Here is a 25,404-nt window from a genome sequence, read left to right on the forward strand (position 1 = left end):
AAAATTTTTTATAAAGTTGCAACTCTCTAAAAAGCTGGCAAGAATTGCAAATTCCAAAATTGGCTGACCCAGTAAATTGCAAACCATGTTCATGCATTGACATGCAGAGGTACTGCATTATATATATAGCATAACATGACCCACCCTCTTATTCACGTGTACCGGCATCTCCCCATGTGATTTTAGTGACCATTGTACTATTGTTTGAACCATAAACCTTTAGCTCAGAAGTTATATATAATAAAATACTCTGAACCCTTAACCACTGCCATTAAAACTTTACCATCTATTTATTTAGGAGAGAGCACACTCTAAAAGGCACTAGAGAGAATGATGTAAAAATAGATAGAGGATTAGGATTAGGATGATGTAAAAATAGATAGATCAGTCTTACATTATGAGTATTGTAAATTATGTGATGTGTTCAGGAGAGCATCCCTCACAAAATGCATCTTCTCTTAAAGCTCCTTCATGTCTTTAAGTGATTCTAACCCCAACTCCTATGCCTGAAAGACAGTGTGTAAAGTTGGAAGGAGCTCTAGGAGTTTCCAATTTAAGCTCACATTTAGTGGCCCACCAAGGGGATAGAATTCTCTGGTAAACATCCCAGAAGTCAGATCTGTTTTTGTGTGTTTTAAATTCTTTTTAGTATGCCGTGAGATGCATCATCGTGTAGAACAACGCTCTGGTTATTTTCACTGCAGGTTCTAACAGGGCTTGTGTTTGTTGTTAAGTCACCTTCATGAATGTCTTCATGGGGCTTGCCTTCATTATGCCTAAGTCAATCCATTAAAAGAGGGCCAAGCATTCTTACTGCCCCCACTCCCTGAATGATGAGAGAATTGATGAGCTAATAAGAACAAAACACTCTCAACGTCCTACAGTTAGTCTACAAGCACGGCGCGCGGCATGCCTTGTAGTCCATGTGGGGCAGCACCGGCAGATGAAAAGAGCTCGCCCCCCATGCCTCCCGGTCCCCCCACTGCCTGATGCTGCTGTTGCTGGGCCCTCCCAGGCCCTGATCCTGGACCATCCAAACTCAGGGTGCCAGGGCAGCAGGGGCATCGAAACTGCTAAATTTTGATTGTCAACATTTATAAAAAGCATCAAAGTGCTAACTGTGAAGGAAGTTAGAGTTTTGTTCAAGGCTTACATTTGTTCTATGGTTAAAGTACTGTTTTTATTTGGAATTACACAAATGGAGGCATCATCATTTCAGTGCTTAGGGGCTTCTAAAAGTTACATTATGGCCTCAAGTCTACCAGTCACTTAAAAAAAAATTTCACGAAGAAACTTCAGTTTACTTCCAAAAAAATTCTCTCTTTCCAAGCAGGCAGTCTTCATGAAGGACTAAATTCTCCCACCCACATAGATTTAACAGAACACCTTGGACAGTGCTACAAATCTAAGGAGAAAATGAAATCTTGCTTGGCTTGGGAGTAGCCCATGCTTTGAGTCAAGGGCTGGTCTGAAAAGGTCTAGATCAAATTTGTAGCACCATCATCACAATGACTTGCAGATAAACTCGGGGTCCTAGGATTTGAATAGGAACATTCTTTTCTTGGTTTTTTTTCCCAACTAAGAGATGGGTTTGCTGTGTTCTTGGTGAGCCCTGTGATGGCTGGCACTTGTCATCTGCAAATATACGTGACTCCTCTACTCTTGCACCAGTGCTGAGATATGTGTGTGCATAAAAACAAAAGCTATATATTTCCACCCCGAGTCTCCATAGTTGGATCCCCTCCAGACACCATTCTGAACATGACACTCTGCTGCAGGGTACTAAAAATGGTGCTTTGCTCAAAATAAAACCTTTAAAGATCCCTTAGTAGCTATTCAGGGATGGAAATTCAATCTCAATTCTCCACCCTTTGCCCAGCTGTAGATTCAAAATGCTTACATAAAACACTGAGAGTCTGTACTTCCTGGCAAATCTGATTTTTCTTCTGCAATAGAAACATGTGCTATAGTTACCACAAATTATATTTTTACTTAGAAAATACACAAAGTAATAATGCACCTCCAACAATAGAAAACAGATCCTCTTTTTTTATTTTATTTTATAGGTAGCTTTGGTATAAGCTACAGATAGACCTACTTACTACACAGTTTGTGAAATCTATACCTTCAAATCATACTACTCTCTATTTTAGGCCATTATATCTAAAAGCATGACTTCTCAAATCCTTTTATTACAAGTAGTTCTTGCACATAAATGTTACACCACAATAGCAAAAAAAAAATGTAAACTTCTTTTGCAAACTACATAAATACTATAATATCTGCCTTGAAGTTATTCTCATTTTAGAATCAGAAGATATTCTATATGCTTTACATAGAAAACTCTGGTCAGTAGCCTATGTATATAAAACTTTTTTTTTTTCTTACTGACTTGCCTTTCATGTTGCCTGCTTAGGTCTTTGAAGGAGAAAACTTTTAAATAGAACACAGATCAAAATTCAGTCCACAAGTAAAACAAGTAGTGGAAACATGTCAATAATTGTGGGTAAAATATGAGGTGTGAAAATTATTCTAAATACTAAATCTGACAAGTCACCAGTGGCATGGAAGGAACTGGATAGGAAGACTCATTTAAGCTCATGTTTGATCCTATATGCAAGGAACTCAGCCCGCATGCTAATATACTTCTCTACCCTGCTGAATGTCTGTTTTCAAACAAATCACCTCTTTCTATTTTAGAGCACAACAGGTCATTTCTACAACTGTAGTCCTAGATGGGAAAGTCTAGGTGGTCAGTGAATTTATTTCACCATCACTGTCTGTGATGTCCTTAAATACAAATTTGAAGTGTGTAAATATACAGGTGTGTATACACACGCACGCACACTGAGAGGACCACATCAAGGCCTCTTTTTTTTTTTTTTTTTCCTGCAAGAAGAGTTTTTAATTAACATTTACCTTTTTTGTTATTACTTCAAAGTAAATCTTTTTCCTCAGAATGTTCTTTCAGTTAAAAATCAAGTTAATTAATCTGGAGCCCTGACTGATTTGTTATTCTGAGATTCCTATTGAACACCTAGCTACTGGCCATGATTTGTTTGAGGAGAAAAACATCACTGCTGAAGCATTTTTTAAAATTTCAAATGTATGCAGAAAGAACTACATAGGTTTTCCAAGCAGCTACATGAGGTGGCTCAAGTAACGTTTTTATTGATTTTGGCCTAAGCGCTTTAACAGCATCCTTTGGAAACACAAAGAGAATGGCTACAAGATGGTGGCAGAGCCCAGGATGCACGGCCTGGTGGGCGATGCTCCAAGGGGTTCACGGGATGTCGGGCAGGAATCCACGGCGCTGCCTTCCCTCTTTCTGTGCGTTTTCTCTAAATGCATCGTGTCCTCTCTTTCCTGCGCATGCTTTTAAATGATGGAAAACAATTTGTAAAAAAATTTCCCAGTGACTCATTCAGAGCTCAGATAACACTGTACGTGGGCTTAGTTGGAGACAGGTAACCGTTCTGAACAGTTCTGCCCGAGGAGGCTGGGCCAGGCAGAGGGGCGTTGCAGCCTAGGAGCTGCTCTTGTTGCAGACCTGGCCTCGGTCGCTATTATCCTCCATAGACTGGCTGCCGCCCGTGTCGCTCCGGCTGAGGACCATGGAGGGGATGTGGGAGGGCCGCCGCTCCGGGTGCTTCTCCTGCGAGAAGCAGCAGAGCATCCTCTTCATGGTGCTGTACATGTCCTCATCCTTGTAGGAGTAGATGATGGGGTTCATGACGGAGTTGAGCAGCGCCAGCAGCAGGAACCACCTTTTCACATGCTGCACGTTGCACCACGTGCAGTTCAGGCCGTCGAGCAGCAGAACCACCAGACCTGGTGTCCAGCACACGACAAAGGCCCCTGGAGGGAGAGAGAGGAAGCAACAGGCACTCAGACCTCAGGCTAATTATTTGGGTTTCTTCTCGCCCGGTCTTCGGTCAGTGGTGTCAAGGGACCTTGAGGATTTGTTCTGACAACTGCAAAGCAAACTTCCAGCCTTCCTCTGAGCATTTGAGACTGGGCTTGTTAGAAGCAAACAGGCTATTAACCACGTTCCACTTCACCTTCTTATCTGCTTACCCAGGTACCGTAATTAGGGGCTTACACTTATCTCTTACTTATTGAGCACAACACGGACCTTATTTCTGTTTGTTCTCCGAATCACACTAGGAGGCTGTGCGGTCATTATCCACACTCTGCAGGTGAGAAGACTGAGGCCAAATCCCAGGGTCTATGTGGGGAAGACTCACACACTTCAACCCTGCACTCTGCTGTTCTCCAAATCAGACGTTCCAAATGCTTTCCTGAAAATATGACGCATTGCATCTATGGGAGTCTCCTAGTCTTTTAATCAAGTCACCTGCTCAAAAACTGTATTCTTTACAAATCCATGTTGATGCTGAGTAAGCACTGAATTCTTTTTGACATATTCATAGGCCATCTGCCTAATAATCTGTTCTAGGCTGAGATATTTTTGTCAGAAATAAATCTTTCTCTTTCATGATGAGATAGAGGTGTGCTTTTTATTAGCACATTTATTTATTTAGCATAATTTTAGCACCAATGGCACATGAAGGGGGGGGGGTCTGTTCTGAGTCTCTACCCATATGATCATACTTAGCTTACCTCAAACTTTCCGGTATGTTTTTCCTAAAATATGAGACACATGTTCAATATTTCCCTACTTAGTCATGGTAACATCAGATAACGATGACAGCTAACACATCAACGCTTCCCTTTATTAACTCACAGAACCACACTCTGAAATAGACATCATTATCATCCTCAGGAAACTGAGGCACAAGAGAAGTTCAGTAACTTGCTTACAGGCAAATAGCTTGTAAGGGACATTGAATTTTGAACCTAGGCAGTCTTCCTCCACAGGCTGTACACTGGGCCACTATGGGACCTGCCTTCATACTGGGACGTGGTTTCCTTCTCCCAAAGTCCTTATGATTTCTGAAGGCCCTTACTTATCCACTGAACAAATAGTCATTGTGAGGTTTCAATGTGCCAAGAACTGTACTAGACAGTGAATGAGGCGAAGACCATGCGGTGTGGGAACAAAAGTGCTAATGGGAGAGAGAGAACAAACAAGCAAGTCTGTGAACCGTTATCACCAACTAGTTACTCTTCCGGGTTAGAGACAGACCTGGACAGTATTCCTCTTGGTGCTTTATCTTCCTTCTGAGAGATATAATAATAAGCAAGTCAAGTCAAGAATTATAAAGAGGCAGTATGAGGCCGTGAAACTCCGTGAGCTGTGGGGTCAGACAGCTACGCCCAGCTCCTCACCTTACACGCTGCTAGTAAGGCAAATTACTCTTCTGAGCCTCCGTTCCCTTATTTAATAAGGATAATGATCCCGACTTACGAAGTGGTTGTTAAGAGTCAGAGGTAATGAAAAGTGGTGTCTAATCCCGTGTTGGGTTCACTCAGCAGTGGTTATCATGAGATGCTTTGTCAAAGACATCTGCCAAAAGTAGATGTGCAGGAGTTCTCAGGGGGTTTCATTTCCCATTTCATAACTACAGCTCTCCAGTGGCTCCCTTTTTTCTCCATCCTGTATTATTTTTGGTTTGGCTGACATACGTGAAGAAAGAAGTGAACTTAGAGATAAAATATCAGGGATTTGGGTCCTAATTCTTCACTTACTGTACAACTCTGGGAGATCCATGTCATCGGTCTGGGCTTCATCTTCCTAAACTGTAAATTGAGGATGTTAGGCAAGTTCTGGGTTTTTCAAACTGTGGGCCAAGGCACCTTAGTGAGTATGCAATCAATTTAATGAATTTGGAAAAGTTTCTTTTTTTTTTTAATGAAAGAATGGAAATGCAAATGGAATGGAATAGCTCAGAGTATATTACACAGGCCAAGAGAAGTATTGTTTCATGAAACTTTTGTTTCAGTTTTATATACTATATTTATGTGTGCATTGGTTCTAAAATAAAATATTATTCTTGACTGTTGGGATTAGTCAAAAAGTTTGAAAAACACTAATTTAGATAACCTTTAAGGCTGCATCCAGCTCCAATGGTCTGTATTTCCCATAACAGTAACACTTTTGTTCTCTCTGCCATTTCTGAGACAGGGTTACTATGTTGTCAGGAGGGAAGAACTAAACAAAGCAGACATCAAAAGCTGTAGCTACCAACTTTGATGTGAAGAGTCCTTTCTGTGTGAGATTGCAGAATTCCAAAGAAATCCTAGTGGGAGTGTTCCAAGGTTTTTGTGTTAATGGGTAGGAGGGAGAAATATTGATAAACTTTATACTTAGTTAAATATGCATGTCAAAATTTAATAGTGTATATAACTTCCAAACCAATGGAGGGGGAAGGATGCAAGTAAAGGAAAGGAAAAAAAAAGTCTCAATGCATAAGAAAGGAGGAAAACATAGAAAAATGGGATAAAGAAAAAATTAAGATGCTGGAAATGAATCCAGATAAGTTGACCCTTGAACAACACAGGGGTTAGGGGCCCTGCACAGTCGAAAATCCGTATATAACTTTACATTTGGCCCTCGTATCTATGATTCCACATCTGTAGATACAACCAACCTCAGATCAGATTATGTAGCACTGTAGCATGTATTTACTGAAAAGAATCTGCACATAAATGGACCCGCTCAGTTCAAACCCCTGTTGTTCAAGGGTCAACGGTATACTAATAATCAAAATCAATGTTAATTGTATAGTTAAAAAAGTGAATCTAAATAATTTGATGTCTAACATTATAACCATACGTGATAAAACCATGAAGAAAAGCAAGATGATTAACATGGAATTTATAATATGGTTATTTCTACAGGAGAGAGGGGGCCACCAGGATAGGGCACAAAGGAGGTTCTAAACACACTGATAATGTTCTATTAAATTGGGTGGCAAGTACACAGGTGTTTTACATTTCTAATATTCTTTTAAGTGTTATTCTTTAAACTGTACATATACCTTATATAATTTTGTTTGAATGATATATTTCACACACACACATCAGAAAAAAGGATAAAAGTAAATTGCCAATATGTTTTCCTAAAGACTGTTTTTAAAATTGGATTTTTAAAAATCATTAAAGCTTTTTTCCCTAGTATAAAACTCTAGTTTAGATTAATCAGGGGACCTAAACACTCTAAATAAATTTCAAATTGATGCCCTGTTTTTCATAATGTGGTACTTCACATACATTTTCCTTTTGCATTGAATTTCATAAAATAATTCATTCAGTCAACACTGACACACTTTTCACTGAGCAATGGTTATATACCAGGCACTGTTGTAAGCATTTTATATGAATTAACCATTTAATCCTCATAGCAACCCTTGGAAATAGGTACTATTACATATATATATATACATATATATATATGTATATATATGTGTGTGTGTGTGTGTGTATATATATATATATATATATATATATAACCCTCATTTATATATATAAAACCCTCATTTTAAACCTGAGGAAAGTGAACCACAGGGAAATTGGTAACCTGCTCAAAGCCATGATAAGTGGAAGGGCCAGGATTTGAACAGGCAGCCTGGTCCCAGAGCCTGTGCTCCTGTTCACGTGCTAGGCTGCTCAGCAGTGAGCTGCAAAGGATATTATTTCTAAAGCAAGTGATGGGGAAGGGGGGAGGGCACTTCTGACCTTTAAAGTCTCGTTCGTAGAATATCATATCTGACTGTGAAACTGCATACAGTATATTACAACCAAGTCATTCTTTGCTTTGCTAACAAAGAATTTCTGGCAAAGGAAGGAAGGAAAGGGAGGGAGGGAGGGAGGGAGGGAGGAAGCGAAAAAGATGAAGAAGGAAAGAAGGAAGGAAGGGAAGGGGAGGAAAGAAAGGAGAAAGAATTTCAACAAAAATACAGGTAAGAAGAGCAACAAAAATCTGCTGACCTGGGGCTTCCCTGGTGGCGCAGTGGTTAAGAATCCGCCTGCCAATGCAGGGGACACAGGTTCAAGCCCTGGTCTGAGAAGATCCCACGTGCCGCTGAGCAACTACGCCCGTGCGCCACAACTACTGAGCCTGTGCTCTAGAGCCCGCGAGCCACAACTACTGAGCCCGTGAGCCACAACTACTGAGCCCACGTGCCTAGAGCCCGTGCTCTGCAACAAGAGAAGCCACTGCAATGAGAAGCCCACGCACCACAATGAAGAGTAGCCCCCGCTCACCACAACTAGAGAAAGCCCATGCGCAGCAACGAAGACCCAACGCAGCCAAAAATAAATAAATAAAATAAATTTATTTTTAAAAAAAATCTTCTGACCTTTTCTTTACACTGTTTCCAAGAACAACAACAGGCAAGTCTCTGACAGAACAGCCTCCACACGCTGCGCTGCTGATGAGTGCTTCAGCGGTGCTGTCTGAGGTGATGATTGCACTCCGAGCAGGGACCCTGGGAAACTACAGCTCCCCAACTCCTCCACCGGCGGCCAAGCTCTACCTCCAAACACATCTCAGAGTGGGGGCACAGCTTATCTAAACAGCTCATTCCTTGGGGGTTTTTACTGTATGTCAGCAGCAGCAGATATGAGGTCCCCAAAAACATTTAAAAGAGAAGAAAATGTCAGGAATGGTTTTGGCCTTGGGAATCCGTCTTTTTGGAGAATTCTTGGAGAATGTGGGAGATGTCAGAAACATACAAATGTTTCTGTCTGTCCCAGTTCTTAAAAGAGGGGCAGAGGGTACATCCTGAGAAATATATATCACTCAGTCCCTTATCAATTTCCCAAAAATTCTAGAGGAAAAAACTAAGATGAATGTTTTTTGAGTATTTAAACTCAATGCTCAGACCAAGACAGCTGGGACCAAACAAGGCTTTCAAAGAGACATATGCCAAGCCTGGATCATTTTTTTTTCCCCCCCTAAATCAGGCATTAACAAATAGGAGCAGATCTAAAGGTATCTATCAGGGAACTGATGGAAGAAATCAAGCATGTTTCTCTTGGAAAAGAAAAGGCAAAGGAAAACCACATTATGTTAACTGTCCCCAAAGACCTGAAGGGCCATCACATAGAGAGAAGCATGACTTATCGTGAAGGTCACCCTGAGACAAATGGAAAAGTACCAAAAGGCAGAATTTGAATGTAAGACTTCTTTTTAAGAAAATGAAGCTATTAGGAGAGGAATTTGTTGTTCGGCAGACAGAGAGACTCCCTTAGCCAGGATATTTACTTTGCCCAGATCATCCTGAGATGCACAAAGGGAAGAGATTTTTCCTAAATGAGAGAGAGAGGGTTAAGTGGCTTCTGAACTCTTTTCCAAGTAGAAAACTGCTAAATTCTACAAACTATGAGTTTCAACTCCCCATAAAATTCAAACAAATTCGACGTATTGGTTTCCCAGACACCATTATCAGACAGTATGGCTAAAAACTGATTAAGATGAATTCTCTGAGCTAGCAGTTCCCAAAGCTGGCTGGCCACCAAATTCTCAGAGGAGCTTTTTAATAATGCAGATCCCCTGGTCCTAGATCAGAGCCAATGGTCAGACTCTCTGGGGTGGTACATGGAAATCTGTGGGACTAAAAAGTTCCCTGGGTGATTATGATGTATGGCCAGTTTTACAAACCATTTTTCTATGCTGACCAAAATGGTTTAATCAAGCTGATCCTGTCAGCAAAATTGTAGACTCCATACACACTTGGCAAAAAAGTCATGGAAAAGAGAAAGGGGGCAGAATTCTTTAGAACAAGAAAATCACCTTCAGATCAATACCTTCAGCTTCTATTTGGAAAGAATGTTTGAGTACATCTTATGCATAAATGAAATGTACAAACAGGAGCAGGGAAACTAGTCTACAGGCAAGGCATATACTGTCCTCCACTGGCCTTGGTTGGCGCTCTGGTTCGCCCTGCCAGGAATGCCTTCCTGGCTCCTAATCTAAGGTCTACTTTTCATTCTAAGCTTAGCTCCTCTACTGGACCTTTCCCATACGTCCAACCCACAGTGACCATTCCCTCCTCTCAACTCCTTGGCATTTTCCACCTACAACATCCACACGGCACTGGGCATATTACCTGCTTAATTCCACTCTAACATTTCCCAAGAGCTCTGGGCTGGGCAGTGTGCTTAGAGCTTTACATACACCCATTGTTTAAAACTCATGGCCCTGTGAAGTTGCCACTCTTATTTTCCGTCTCACATATGATGAATTTGAACTTCAAAACAGCTCAAGAGTTTGTCTTAGGTTTAGTCAGAAGCCAACAAAAAGAAGAGTCAGAATTTGAACCCAGGCCTGATTCCCCCATGCAAACTCTTGAGCGTTGTGCTATTCTGAGGTAGTTTTTAATACATACGTCCTGTCTCTCGGGCCTGTTGCAAGCTTCCAAAGCATGTAGGCTGTGCCTCATAACCTGTCTGTGTCCTCAGCATGAAGTATAGAGCTCCATACTCAGTAGCAGAGAAGATGAGTCCATTGAACATAACTGAAGTTTATTAAGAGCCCACACGGGGCCAGGTAACGCATTAGCTGCAGCACTTGCTGATGCAAACAGTGTGCTGTCCTGCCCTTCGGGCACTGACAGGCAGAGAAACAGGATGCGATGATTCTGATTACTATCCAGGAAGGTGCCAGGTGGAATGACACTCAGTTGAGCTGAGTATTGAAGGTCAAGAATGACTGTGCAGAGGTGAGAAATAGCATGATGTACTTGGGGAATTCCAAACAGTTTAGGATGGTTTTAACCCAGGAAGGTGACTAGGGAAGTAAGATGAATTCTGAAAGATGAACATGGGTCAGACCTGGAAGGGCCCTGTGGGCAGTTCTCAGGAGTTTGGATTTATTGTATAGATCACACCCCATAAGCCTTTTTCAACCGGGAGTTCATCAGGTGAATGCCCTCAGGTATCCATGGTATGTAATGAATTAACCTCTCTCCCAAGCACCTAGAATGGTATGAGTCATACAGCATCATGGGAGGATTAAGAAAATATTTCTAGGTTCCACGGTTCATAAAGGAAACCTAATGAGAAAGGTTAAGAGCTGAGGTTTTTTTCAGGCTCAGTTGCAACTCATCAGTGGCTTGTGAAATCAATTTAGTGGGTTGCAACCAGCAATTTTCTAAAAAATAAAATAGAACAGAAAACATCAGGATACATCAAGTATAGTAATGGTATGTTTCATGAAACTTGTTTCAATTACACACAAAAATATGTGTATGTATTGGGCCATGATAGAGAATGTACATTATTTCTCACTGTGGGGTCCTGATTAAAAAATAAAAATTGAAACCTACTTCTATAGATCATTATTTTTTTTTTTTAAGTAGAGGATGACTTCCCAAAGAAAATCTCTTGTTAAACTTCAATAAATATCAGATCTGCTCTGACTAAAGAAGGAGAAGGGGTGGGGGGAGTTGACTAAAGATCTTCATGGAGAATTCACTCCCATCTTCACACTACAGTGCTCCCCCCACCCCCCTACACATACATACACTGAGGCACCTCTGAGGAACCCCTGGGAACCTCGCTGACCTAGGTTTGAAAATGACCGCTGTAGAATGGTAGTTCTTTGAAGATTTTTAATCAAGAGCATGGATAAGTCTTATATTTTAAAGCAAAGCTGTGTCTGAGTGCTCAGGATGGAATGGAGGTATGTGACGCTCCCCCTGCATCAGAATCACCTGGGCTGACTGCTTGAAATTCAGATTTCTGGGTCCCACCCAGACCTACCAAATGAGAAACTGATGGAGGTACGATCTGGGCATCTCTGGTTTTAACCAGCTCCCTGGGGAATGCTTTAGTAGGGTGAAGTATAGGACCACTGACCTAGGCATGGAGACACCTCTGAAGACCAGCTAAAATTCAGGTGGAAAGTCTAAGGATCTGATGGAGTTGGAGAGATGTAGCCAGGTCAGCGAGGTGGTAAGGAGGAAAACCTGTAAGACTTGATGTATAAACAACTGGATCTAGGAAGTGAGGGAGAGGAAAGAATCCAGGGTGACTGGGTAGCATGGGATTCTGATAACCAAGTGGGAGAGAGAGGAGCGACAGGTTTAGAAGGAAGAGATGGTGATTCAGTTTTAGGCATCGAGCACTTAGAATATCTGTGGCTCCTCCAGGCATAGACGAGTAGAAGGCAGCCAGAAATGTGGGTCAGAACTCTGAGAGCTCCAAATTGAAATGTTAACTTGGGAGTCATCGGCAGTAGGTGGAACTGAAGCCATATGTTCTTTCATTAATAAATACTTACTAGGCAACCACCTGCCATGTGCCAGCCACTAAGAGTGAATGTCTTCCAGATGATTACATTTGAATAACAAATATAACATCCTTCTAGTGCCACGTGATAGGTCAGTTATGTTGATAAGAAGCAATTATTTTTTTATTTTAATGATATTCTATGTTCTTTCTGTACCTGTTTAAGAGACTCACTAGTAGTCCAATTAGATTACCACTGAGCTTTCCTCTAGTAATTCAACTAGTTTCACTGCTGTACTCAAAAACCAGTATCATGAATTCAATACAAGTTTCTAAAGTATAGTGAATCATACACTAGAATATTCAATTAAGTACTGAAATGATATTTAATGACTGCAATTTAAGGTAATCAGAAACATCAAGTTAAGGAATGTCTAACACTTTAGAAGAGACAATTACAACTGAAAATATTGGTGACAAGTGAAATTAAAAATCTTTCAAACTCCCTCGTCAATATTATGCTGAAATAATCTACAACCACCACCCCCCTTATTTGGAAGTTTTCAAAATATTTCAAACAATACTCTGGTTAACACCTCATGGCTACATTATATGAAAGAAGATATACTCATTATAGGAAAGAATACCAGTCCATATGGGAGAAGGGCCCCTCACTGCAATGTATTTAAGATAGTTCTTAGCGCAGCGACGGCGGCGGCAGCGGCGGCGGCGGTTGCTATTCGGAGCCGTTGAGACGCCTCTGCGGCAGCTGGTGGCGCGGGTGGCTTGCGTGGACGCGGGCAGAGGCGGCCGGCCCGCCACCTCAGCCTCAGCGCCCGCGGACCCGGCAGGCGTGTCGGGACACCCCGAGGCATCCTCCCCCTCCCGCCGCCGCGGGAGCCTCGGCTGCCGTCCGCCCTCCCGCATCCCCTCGCAGTCCGCACCGCCGCACCTCCTCCCTGTGCTCGGACCCCTGGCCTCGCCCCCGAAACATGACTCGCGATTTCAAACCTGGGGACCTCATCTTCGCCAAGATGAAAGGTTATCCTCATTGGCCAGCTCGAGTAGATGAAGTTCCTGATGGAGCTGGAAAACCACCCACAAACAAACTACCCATTTTCTTTTTTGGAACTCATGAGACTGCTTTTTTAGGCCCAAAGGACATATTTCCTTACTCAGAAAATAAGGAAAAGTACGGCAAACCAAATAAACGAAAAGGCGTTAATGAAGGTTTATGGGAGATAGATAACAATCCGAAAGTGAAATTTTCAAGTCAACAGGCATCAACTAAACAATCAAATGCGTCATCTGATGTTGAAGTTGAAGAAAAAGAAACTAGTGTTTCAAAAGAAGATACTGACCATGAAGAAAAAGCCAGCAACGAGGATGTGACTAAAGCAGTTGACATAACCACTCCAAAAGCTGCCAGAAGAGGGAGAAAGAGAAAGGCAGAAAAACAAGTAGAAACCGAGGAGGCAGGAGTAGTGACTACAGCAACAGCATCTGTTAATCTAAAAGTGAGTCCTAAAAGAGGACGCCCTGCAGCTACAGAAGTCAAGATTCCAAAACCAAGAGGCAGACCCAAAATGGTAAAACAGCCCTGTCCTTCGGAGAGTGACATGGTAACTGAAGAAGACAAAAGTAAGAAAAAAGGGCAAGAGGAAAAACAACCTAAAAAGCAGCTTAAAAAGGATGAAGAGGGCCAGAAGGAAGAATATAAGCCAAGAAAAGAGCCAGATAAAAAAGAGGGGAAAAAAGAAGTTGAATCAAAAAGGAAAAATTTAGCTAAAACAGGGCTTACATCAACCTCTGATTCTGAAGAGGAAGGAGATGATCAAGAAGGTGAAAAGAAGAGAAAAGGTGGAAGAAACTTTCAGACTGCTCATAGAAGGAATATGCTGAAAGGCCAACATGAGAAAGAAGCAGCAGATAGAAAACGCAAGCAAGAGGAACAAATGGAAACTGAGCACCAAACAACATGTAATCTACAGTAATAAAAAATATATCTCATTTTGGGCTCAAAGCATTAATCCAGTTACTGAAAAGAGAATACAAGTGGAGCAAACAAGAGATGAAGATCTTGAGACAGACTCATTGGACTGAATTTCCCCCTCCCCACCCTTGATGGAAGAATGTTCCAGATTCTAAATTGAGGACTTCATTAATGGCATTATTACTGTTATGATTGTTAAAAAACATTTCCTGTAAGATACACACTACATATTAAGGTCGGCCATCATTCCTGTTAAAAGATTTTTACCAAGCTTAAAATGAAGCTTTGTGTTTGAAAGTTATAATAAGCTCAGATGAAGATGGTGGTTGTACATTATTTCATTTAGAAAATATAAAAATTCATTTTGTTTTGAAGCTAGGTGTTAAACTGGAGTAGCTACTATACCCCCAGAGAATGGGGCAGTTGTGCCCTTCCCTTGACATTCCTTTGTTGTTCAGTTCTTTAGAAGATTAATAATTGTTTTTTAATCCTGAGAGATTAAACAGTAGACTTGTTAAGAAAACAAAAATGAAACTGTAACCAAAATTTTAAAATAAAGTTTTTTTTAAGATAGATCTTGGGGTTTAGGTGACAGACAAGATGTATAGAAGATTCAGACCTCAAGTTGTATGACTCCTGTTCTTTAAGACTCATACTTTTCTATTCCATCTAGTTAGCCTTATTTTCCTCTGTTTAAAAATTCACACATACAATTAAAAAGAAAACCTGACATGTGAGTGGCACATAAATAAAACATCCATAGCGATAAAAGCAATCACTCACACAGAATAGTCTCACTTTGGCACACGGGCTACTCATTTCATCAAACAAGAGGATATATTTTAAATATGTTCACTCTGTTATTCTTTGTTTTTAGTCCAGGAAAAAGCAGCAGGGCACCAGCAATAATGCTAACCTACTAAGCCACAGGGCTGTCTGATTTACTAAAATAGAAAATTACAACTCTACATAAAAATCAGGCTAGGAACCTCAGCCTATGGAAGCTCTCTTCTTATTTGAAAAGAATTTTAAAAGTAAGATTTTAAAGTTAACAGCTATTCTTGGTTAGAAGTATTACAATGTGTAAGTTACATATTAATAGAATATTCAAGTGAAAATGCTCTTATGATACTAAAGAATTTATTCAGTAATTTAAAAATAACACCTCCAAATGTGGTTTGCATTCAAATTCATACTCGTTTACCCACAGTGTTTTAGAAGTCCAATAATTCAGAAAATAGATTGTCACATATGCGAAAGGAATGAAAATACATACCCTGAGTAAACCTGACTTATTTTTACTGCAGAAAACAAGAAACACTGAGACACTTCAAATAGATGGTGAGCAGTTAAGCATTCCACAGATGATTCATTTAACACGGTTGTTACTACCACTGTATCTTTTGACTCTAACAACTGCTTTTAGACACTTGTTTCAAACTTGTGGCCAGCTTTGGAAAGTTGAAATTCTTTGCTGCCAAGGGGTTATGAGATAAAATTTAAAGCAGAGGCATACTAGCTAGAACCACAGCCTAGACCTAATTGTAGTGTCTAACTCAGGGCAACAGCTGGAAATCATAAACTGCAACAGTAAGAAAACACCATCTCCACCTCCAGATTCCTCTTTAAGCACCGTATGCGTGGACCTACAATACCTCAGTACCTCACTAACTATTATATCAAGGGCTCTCCAGCATCTAAGAAAAGGTGTGAGGTCAGCAGCTCTTTGCCTGGTGTAATCTTAAAGACTGACAGATCCCAGCTAGCCTGCCCAAGGATCTGAACTTCTTTCTGCTGGAGTCACTCCTTTGAATTAGGAAGGCCTGCACCTTACCTAGACACGAACATATTAAGCTGTAGGCATGTAATAATCTACATATCACATAAGCTGTCATCAGCACGGAGCAGGGTTGTGAGGCAATGCAAAAGGGATATCTTTGATGGGGTTGAAAATTTTGAAAAGGGTTGCAGCATGGGACAATGCACAGGGGAGCTGACCTGATTAGGAGACAAGATTCTAGACACCCAGATGGCACAAAATACCATCTTGAGCTCAGAGGAAGGGAACAGGATGTAGGAGACTTGACTTAGAGAGAGTTGGGCCTGGAAGAGTGACAGCATGGTATAGCTCAGGAAGTACAAAGACCTGACTCAGGGCTACCCCTTTCCGTCCTATGCCCATGGCCGCCATCATTAATCCACCATGTGCTTCTGAGCACAGATATGGCCTGGAAGCCTTCATAGCACATTGCTCAGCCTCGAGCAATCAGCTGGAATTTGCCCTTGAGATGACATCCACTTACCATCCCTATTATAGTAAAAAAAAAAAAAAAGAGCATAGGCTAAGGATCAAGCAGACCCAGAGTTGAAATCCTGGCTTATGCCCACAGGCAAATCAGTTCACCTTCCTGAGCCTCCCTCCACTTCTTAGCTATGGAATGAGCATGAAGGATACTGACCTGACAGGATTTTTGGGGAGATTTACTGCGATAATGGGTGGAGAGTGCCTAACACAGAAGACACTCAGAAAATATTCACTCTGACTGCCCAGATGGTGTCGGACACTTCCCCTGCTGTGCTTCCTCAGGCAATTTATGAACACATCTGGTGCGTTGCTGTCGTGTGAAAGTGTGAAAGCTTGCTGAAGTGTGAAAGCTTCGGTCGCTGTCGTAGGCCCACACCTGTGTGTACACGTGTGCACACACACACACACACACACACACAATCTATTACACTCTATCCTATTTTGGCTACCTTGCTACACTGACATCCTCAGAGGAGATCCCTTTCGCACCTTCTTCAGCTTGGGACACCCAGCTGAAGCCATGTGCCATACACATAATAGGTACTTAATAGAAATTTGTTAAATGAAGGAGTAAGCGATCTTGATTCTAATCCAGACCCTGGACTAGAGTAATTTTAAAAGGTCATTCTATGTCTCTGCCCCCAGTTTCTTCACCTGTATATTAAGGGATTTGGACCATAATGACCTGTAAGTTTCCTTCTGGCTCCTACATTGGCTGATGCTGAGTTTCACCTACAGCTTCCTTCTCCACATGCAGATGTGGAGATAGTCTGCTGTAAATACACCCCACTAGTTCTTAAATAGCCAGCTTCTCCAATAACTCATTTTGTGTTTGTTATGCTTTCTGCTACCAAGAGGGGAAAAAAAAGAATCCAAGTGACAAACATCTATAGTTTCAACCTGCCAGGTGTATGAATCAGAGCGCCATTCAGAATCTGTCAAAATACCTTCAACTTGCTACTTTTGATCATACGTAACTTGTCCCTAAGCTTGTTGGAATTGGTATTTACCATAATTTGCTTTAAAGGAATGTAATGTGACACTGTCTTTGTTTTCTAAAGACTTTTTAAAGTTTACTTTGTAATTTAGAAAGCAATGCTAGTCAGAGCACAATACTCAAATCCCAAGAATATGGCAATAATTACTGATTAACCTTTTAACTAGCAATACAGTGATGCTAGAGGTGCAAACATAGCCTTGTTTTCTAATTTTCTTTATTCCTCAACTCTTTAGCTGCCCTGCTGCCACCCTCCCCAACCCCCAGCCATGTCCTATTCATCCCAGATGCTCTCCTTTAGCTACTTTTCTTCATTTTCTCTTTTTCTTCAGGAATTCTGCTTGTATCCTATTTGTGATATAAGCATTGCTATCCCAGGACTGCATGCATCATCCAACGAAAATTCATTGAGCCCCAAGAGGTGCCAACAATCGTGTTAATTACCCAGGACACAGGTAAATAAGGTGAGACATACTAGCTCTTTCCCAGTTCCTGACTTCACTGGCTCCTTCTCATAGTTCAGCTCAAAGTGTACCCTTTGGAGACCTTTTCCTTTGTGCCATATAAAGTAGCCCAGCCTAGCCATTCCCTAATATATGATTCTGTTTGATTTCCTTATATCACTCTCTGCACTTACCTTGTTTATTTGTTTACTGGTTGGTTGCTTCATTTACTAATTGCCCATCATCCCAGTTGGACAGAAAACATGAAAGTGAGGACTTTGCCCATTTAACTCACCTACAAACACCTTTCTTGTACACAGCACCTTCTAGTTACCTTCTGGAGGTCTGATTCCAGGAGCCTGGAGTGGGGCCCAAGAATCTGAATGTTTAACAGATGCCCCAAGGGAGTCTCATGCTCAGGGTGAATGTGTGAAGTGCTGGATTTTATACAAACCCAGGTCTTAAAGTTTGATGACCATATCTGCTTACATCCCACTTGGGGATCCTTCCACTGAAAAGGAAAAGTCTCAATTTGGATATACTCTGTGGACACCCGTGAAATGTAATTTGGTGACAGTGAAGGTGCAGGCCTACAGGAATTTAAGAAAAGCCATTCTCCATCAGGTTCATATTCAAGAAAAAGAAAATTATTGGTAAAGCGCAACCTGCTTAATAACTTAATGAACAAACTATGTAATCAGAAAAAGAAAAAAACCCATTATTTGGAAGCATATTCTCAGTTTGCATTGAACAAACTTTCAAAGCTTGATAGAAGGAATATGAGGGAATGGGTGGCTTAAGTATACAGTAAGGATGAAAGGAGAAGAAAGCAAAGTAAGGTTGGAGGACATACATAGAATATGTATAACAGATAACAGTGAAAGTGACGATGGACACTGCAAACAAGGAGAGCCAGGAGTACACTTGCCAGGAGTGCCAAGTACAAGGACGTGCCAACAAAGTATCCTGTAAGAACCTGGAAATGAGAGGAAAAAGGTCGTTTTTTTGAGTTCAGCCCTATACCAAAGTCATCTTAAAGAGACATTATAGTTCCCAGACCTGCAACACCTTTTCTGAAATCTGACTGAAGGCACTAACATCTCAGAAGAAAGAATGTCATCAGAGCCAGGGATGTCTAGAACGACTGTATGCAATTCAGAGGGAGAAGAGCTCTTGGTCAAGGTCAGCCTTTCTCACAGCTGGGATGTCTCTATTGTTCCGATTCTGTACAAAAAACAATCTCTAATGGTAACTTGATTTGCCAGGTATTGAGTATCTAAACCTCTTGGTAATTTTATTTCCTCCATCCAAATAAGTACGATGGCATTCTAGTTAATCACACATACACACACACACACCCAATCCAGAGAGAGGGCAGGCCAAAGGGAGGAAGGAAGGAGGCAAACCGGTTGTGGTGCCATGCTTGATTCACATTCTCCCCTCTGCCACCTGATGGCCTGATGGTCTCCTCCTCCTCCTTTGAAAGCAGCTCCCTTGTTACCTCCTGTGTGCAGCTTTCCCCAGACACTCCTCCCAGGCTGAGCCAAATGTCCCCATCCCACATTTCCGTAGGCTCTCCACATACTTACTGTCAAATCAGACACCATTAGTAGATTATCCCTCCATCTGGCCAGCTGGGCTGAGAGCACCTGAAGGACAGAGATGCTGCCATATTCACCTTGGATTCCTGACACCTGATTGGGGCTGGATGCTTAGTAGTTGCTCAGTTTTCAAGGAATCAGGAAAGGAAAGCTGAAATGTCCCTAACCTACTGACCACACACATGACATATAAATATACCAATACCTTTGAGATCAGGCACTGTACCTTGGTGCTGTAATACCAGCAAGCTGGGACAACTCCCCGTGCATTTTTCTCCCAGAGAAACTATAAAGCATGTTATCATAGGTACCTGGGAAACCAAGGACTCCTCTTCTGATTTGGGATGGTTTATTATAATCTAGAACAGAAGAGTCTGAGGTTCTTATTACAGTCCATGTGTTTCCACATTTGGGTTAATCAAACACATTTAAGCCATATAATATCATAGCTTGAAAGAACTCTCTGTTTAAAAGGTTACTTTTACTATCCTATTAATCAAATGAGATTAATAAGTCAAAATGTGTAAACGACAATAAATAATTTATAAATTGTTAATCAGTGAAGACGAAACATCCAAATCACATACATATAGATGCTGAGAAAGATTGTTCAAAGTTTAAAGGAGTCTATCTTTGAACTAGAGACCACCTATTTACCTTGGTCCAGGATATTGGGCACATCAAATACCCTAAGTTCAATAAAGGGCAAATAAATAAAGTCTGAGATACTGTCTCACTCAAACTGTGGAACTAAAGACATCGTGATACTCAAATAACAGAAAGCTCATCTTCTTATCCTTTAGCCCCTCTCCCATAGGAAAACATTAAACACTTCCTCTTTCAACATATACCTTTTTATTTTCCTGAAGCAAATGTGTTTATTTATTATTGGGTACAATGACTAATTTGATCTTTTAACCTAATGATATACATATACTGAAGGATTTACTAGTTAGGTAAACTCGGGTAATTTACTTAAACTTGCTAAGCCTTGTTTCTTCATCTGTAAAACAAGACACTAAAATTCCCCTCGTGGGGTTGGTGAGGCCCAGTTGGGAGAACAGATATAAGGCCCTTCAGTGCAGCATTTAGCACAAAGACATCATCGTGATCAGCATCTCTTACTTGTACTGCTTTTGTGATCTGATATTTGGAAAACCTGAAACAGCATTGGTCAGAGGAGCATTTTAACAGCTCGGCTCCTAGCGCCAAACTACTGGGTTCAAATCTCAGATGTACGCTTGCTTTGGGGTACCCTTGGGTGATTTTTATTTAACCTATTTAACCCGCCTGTACCTCAGTTACCTTATCTGTAACATGGAGATAATAAGGACGCCCACCTCCTGGGATCGCTGTAAGGGCCACATGACTGATTATACATAAAATATCCAGATCAGTGCTCAGCACAGAGTGAGACATGATGTGTTAGTCATTCTTGCTGTTGACCCTGCTTTCCATGTTCAAAGATGGTCAGAATCAAACTCCAGAGTGGGAAGATGTGGAAAAATACTAAGAAACTAGAGTTATTTGAGATGCAGTAACTAGTTGCTATTTCCTAAGTAATCCCATAGGGATAATGATTTTTTTCAATAAATTTAGTCTTTATTTTTTAAAATTTAGTCTTTTAGAACATAGCCGTACAGTAGGAACTAAGTGAAAAGACCTGAGTGACAGAAGTAGCCTGCGGTGCCCCATCCATTCAGCACATCTCTGTTACAGCACTAGCAATGCTGCAAATATTTTTCATTTTCATGCCTGTTTTCTCTACTAGACCATATGTACCTCAAGGATTACGACTAGATACAGCCAATTTACTTTTGCATTCCCAGTTCTTAGCAGAGTGCCTGACATAAAGCAGGCACTTAACCAATACTTATTAATGAGTGAGTGATCAAATGAGTGAATTAAAGAATGGTCTAAAGATATATGTAGATATTTGTCCAAGTACAAGAAGATCTTTTCATCCTATCAGAGCAGAATCTGACTCTTGCATCACCAGGTAGGAGCCAACAGCAAACGAGAAGATAAACGAACAGGAGTGACGTCTATAGCCTGGAACCTCAATTTCACAGAACCTAGTTTTCACCGTGTGGAGGTTTTATTATGAATCCTCTCATTTGCTTGGCAATTCTAATTAGCCCAGCCAGAGCTAATGTACTGCATGAGGCCTTTGGCAAAATTGTTTTGCTTTATGTGGATGATATACACCCAACCAACTAAAGTATTTAATGCTTGCTCCCAGTTCAAATAAGATCAAGTCGTCTTCCCATACCTGCACAAATATGTTGTCAATAAATCTAACGAACATTTTTTATAGAGTCATAGACTCTGAGATTCACAGGCGTTCTTACAGTTTGTCCATCTATCCTCCCACGTTGTGTAAGAATCCCTAAGTAGCACTACACCTGACAGTCATCTATCAATTACCCAGCACCTCCAGCAAGGGGAAGCCCACCCGTATCACTAGGCAGCCAGATCCATTGGAGAAGAGCTCTAATTTTTACAAAATTCTTCTGATAATGAGTTAAAATATTCTTTCTCTAATTTCTACCCCTTGATCCTAGCTTTAACTTCCAAACTTCTAAAATATAATTCCTTTTTTTGAACACATAAAATGTTTTAAAATAACTGTTATGTCCTCATTTCTTCTCTTCTTTGGTGACAATTCCAGTTCCTTCAGCTGTTCTGGATCCTTTCAAACCCCAGTCACTCTCCAGTAGGTGCTGACTACACTGACAATATTCCTCTCAAAATGTGATGTCCAGATCTGGCCTTAACGGTACCACTGTGGACATCCTTGTATCCAGAGAAAGCAGTACACTTTCTTTCCTAAGCATAGATCCTTCACATTTCATGAGCATGCCTATGACCACACTCCCCTTTGGGACAATCGTACAGTGTGATGTCCTCGACACGACAGCACTTCTAGTCAGTAAAAACCCTTAGTTCGGGGCTTCCCTGGTGGCGCAGTGGTTGAGAATCTGCCTGCCAATGCAGGGCACACGGGTTCGAGCCCTGGTCTGGGAAGATCCCACATGCCACGGAGCAACTGGGCCCGTGAGCCACAACTACTGAGCCTGCGCGTCTGGAGCCTGTGCTCCGCAACAAGAGAGGCCGCGATAGTGAGAGGCCCGTGCACCGCGATGAAGAGTGGCCCCCGCTTGCCACAACTAAAGAAAGCCCTCGCACAGAAACGAAGATCCAACACAGCCATAAATTAATAAATTAATTAAAAAAAACAAAAACCCTTAGTTCTTTTTTTTCCCCAAACATATATACATATACTGTTTTTAAGATCTTCCTTATCTTTTTGGTTGTATAACTGCAGTGTGTGTGTGTGTGTGTGTGTGTGTGCCCGCATGTGTGTGTTTTGTCTAAACCTAACGACCATATCTATTCTTATAAAGTGCTGTTCTCGCTTGCTTTGGCAGATCATTCTACTCTGTTGACAGCTGTTTGAATAAGGAACCTCCTACCTAACATATTAGCTATTCTCTCTTTTTGCTACCTACATATTTTGACACCTGCAAGTAATGTTTTTTCCATCTTCTCTAAGTCACTGCTACTTTGCTGGGGAAATACAGACCAAGCACAAAGTTCTCTGGCATCCTTGAGATTCTTGCTAGGTTGACATCAAGCCTGTCTCTAATCACCAGGGCTCAGGTGTACCTGTTCAGGTACTGGTGGATCTTCTGACTATTCTATCATCCTGCCCACAGTTCCTCTTGATCACCAGAATACGATGTCCAATTAACAAAGGGCATCTTGACATCCACATATACATACTATCTATAGCATGCTCTTATCTACTCTCCTAGCAACCTTATCACAAATTATAAACTGAGCTAATTTGTTATTTAATTTATATGGTGTTTTATGAGCACCACTTATTTTTTTAATTAAAAATCTATTCTACAATTTTCCTGAGCATGTAAGATTCTTCATCAAACATTAAACTAGTTAGTCACGCAATATAAATTCATGACTTATCTTCTGACTTCATACAAAACTGCTCATATTTGTAAAATACTCAAAGATCTTGTAAAGGTGGTCAGAAAATGAAATTTAAAATTTTAAAGTTCAAAACTGTTATTTTTTTCCACATATACACTGCATCCTAGGGAAGAATAATAACATTTCATTTACAGTCAACCATAATTGATCATTTGGGACTTTATTTAGAAAATTAGAACAAAATCTTAAAACCACAGGTCTCAAAATAAACAGTCATTTCTGTGCTTTCTAATTGCTTCATTTCATAGGTGAGGAAACTGAGACACAGAGGGGTTAGTAAATCTTACTAGCAAATAATACAATTAAGGCTGATCTATTTAGCAAATTAAAAGCCCTATATTCTTAAGAAAAAAATAATTCTATCCCTGAAAGAAAAACATTTACTTTATCACTTATTTATTTAAAAACTCACTTGATATGAACATAGCACTTTATTTAAAGAAAGACAGAAACTTCCCCCAGGTTGACTCTACATGGTCAGCAGATACGCTTTCCTGCAGGTTCTGAGCCAGGTTGGGGCCAGTTAGGAGAATCTGAGGTCCTTTCCTATTCTAGAAAAAACCCAAGTGACATTAACTCTGAGGGAATTAACAGAGGGTATATGAAATGCCAAACTTAGGCAGGAGTTTCTCATCATAAAACATGGAAATATGGTATATATACATATACATATATATGACACACACACACAAATACTATTCATATCAGTTTTCTGCCACTGAAAAGAAAGGCTGAAATCTAATGGAGGTAACAAGATACAGAAACAGGAGGGTAGTGAGGCTGGGGAGAGTTATGTTCTTATTGGCACAAAAACTAGGGTGAAAACAATCTTATTTGAAGCTGGAAGAAAAATGGTGTGATTCAGAAACGGTAGCCTTACAATACACGTAATTCAGTATTATCACATCTACTTGTGAAATATTCTCCAGGGATGGTTGAACTAGATGGCCTTTGAGGTCCCTCCTGGCATAATAGCATGTGATTTTAAAATTCCCCCTAGAACACCAGAGCTCTATAACACACAGGTCTAACATGTATTGGGGCATAAAGAGCACGAAGCCAACTCCTTGAGAAACGAGTTGCATCCATCTCCTACCAGGGCAGGCTCTGGAGGCTAGGGGGCCAGTGGGGATCCTCAGAGCAAAAGGTATCTGAGGGTGAGGATCACTGTTGCCAACAGCCCTGTGCCAACAGTCTGGTTATTAGCTTCTCTGTACAAATGTTAAGAAATCTGTGCCACCCAGTATCGACGCCAGATCCATCGTGGATTCTTTCATAGGTCATCCTCTTTCACTGTGTACTCTACCATCTCTCATGGTCCCTTTCTCAATGCTGCCAGAACCTGCACTCATACATGGGTTACATGCCATGAGTTCCAGGGAATAGGAACACTGTCCACTCAGTTGTCCAGGCCAGAATTTGGGTGTCATCCCGAAGGACTTTTCCCTTTCCCCACCTTCGCATGCAAACAATCACCAAGTACTGTCAATTCTACCTCATTAATATCTCTCTAATGCATTTGTTTCTTTCCAACCATCCTATGCTTCCCTTAGATCAGATCACCATCATCCCAAGCCTGGGTTAATTTAATAGCTTTCCAAATGGCCTTCCTGCCTCTATATTCTGCAAAGTGTGGTCAGCGATCTCTATATGAGTCAAGTCTGACAAAGCCGCCTCCTTGTTTAGGACATCTTCAGGACGAGTCCAAAGTCCACAGCCTGACCAGCAGGTCCCTGGTGACCTCTCCCTGACTGACCCACCAGCCTCCTTGCTCCCCTCACCCCTTGTTCCTACCTTCTGTGTTACTGGCAGTGCCCTGAACAGGCCATGTCGTCTTTCGTTTCTGGGTCTTTGTCCCTGAAGCTCCCTCTGCTTCCAGCACACTTTAAAGATCCATGGGCCAGTTCCTCACA

At 41.1% G+C, this 25,404-nt stretch overlaps 2 protein-coding genes across 2 annotated transcripts in view; one reads left to right on the plus strand and one right to left on the minus strand.

Moving 5' to 3' along the window:
- Positions 1 to 2,899: 2,899 nt before the first annotated feature.
- LPAR3 (lysophosphatidic acid receptor 3) overlaps positions 2,900 to 25,404 on the minus strand; it is a 74,236-nt gene continuing 51,731 nt past the window's right edge. The window contains exon 3 of the mRNA XM_059899772.1: positions 2,900 to 3,858. Coding sequence (XP_059755755.1) covers positions 3,527 to 3,858 — 332 coding nt within the window. The 3' untranslated portion in view covers positions 2,900 to 3,526. The remainder of the gene's footprint in view (positions 3,859 to 25,404) is intronic.
- On the plus strand, positions 13,104 to 14,666 carry LOC132350542 (PC4 and SFRS1-interacting protein-like). The gene has a single exon (XM_059899758.1). It carries the CDS (start codon positions 13,131 to 13,133, stop codon positions 14,130 to 14,132), a length of 1,002 nt encoding a protein of 333 aa, XP_059755741.1. The 5' UTR covers positions 13,104 to 13,130; the 3' UTR covers positions 14,133 to 14,666.

The sequence above is a fragment of the Balaenoptera ricei genome, chromosome 1 (genome assembly GCF_028023285.1).
Source record: "Balaenoptera ricei isolate mBalRic1 chromosome 1, mBalRic1.hap2, whole genome shotgun sequence".
In the NCBI taxonomy this organism is placed as follows: domain Eukaryota; kingdom Metazoa; phylum Chordata; class Mammalia; order Artiodactyla; family Balaenopteridae; genus Balaenoptera; species Balaenoptera ricei.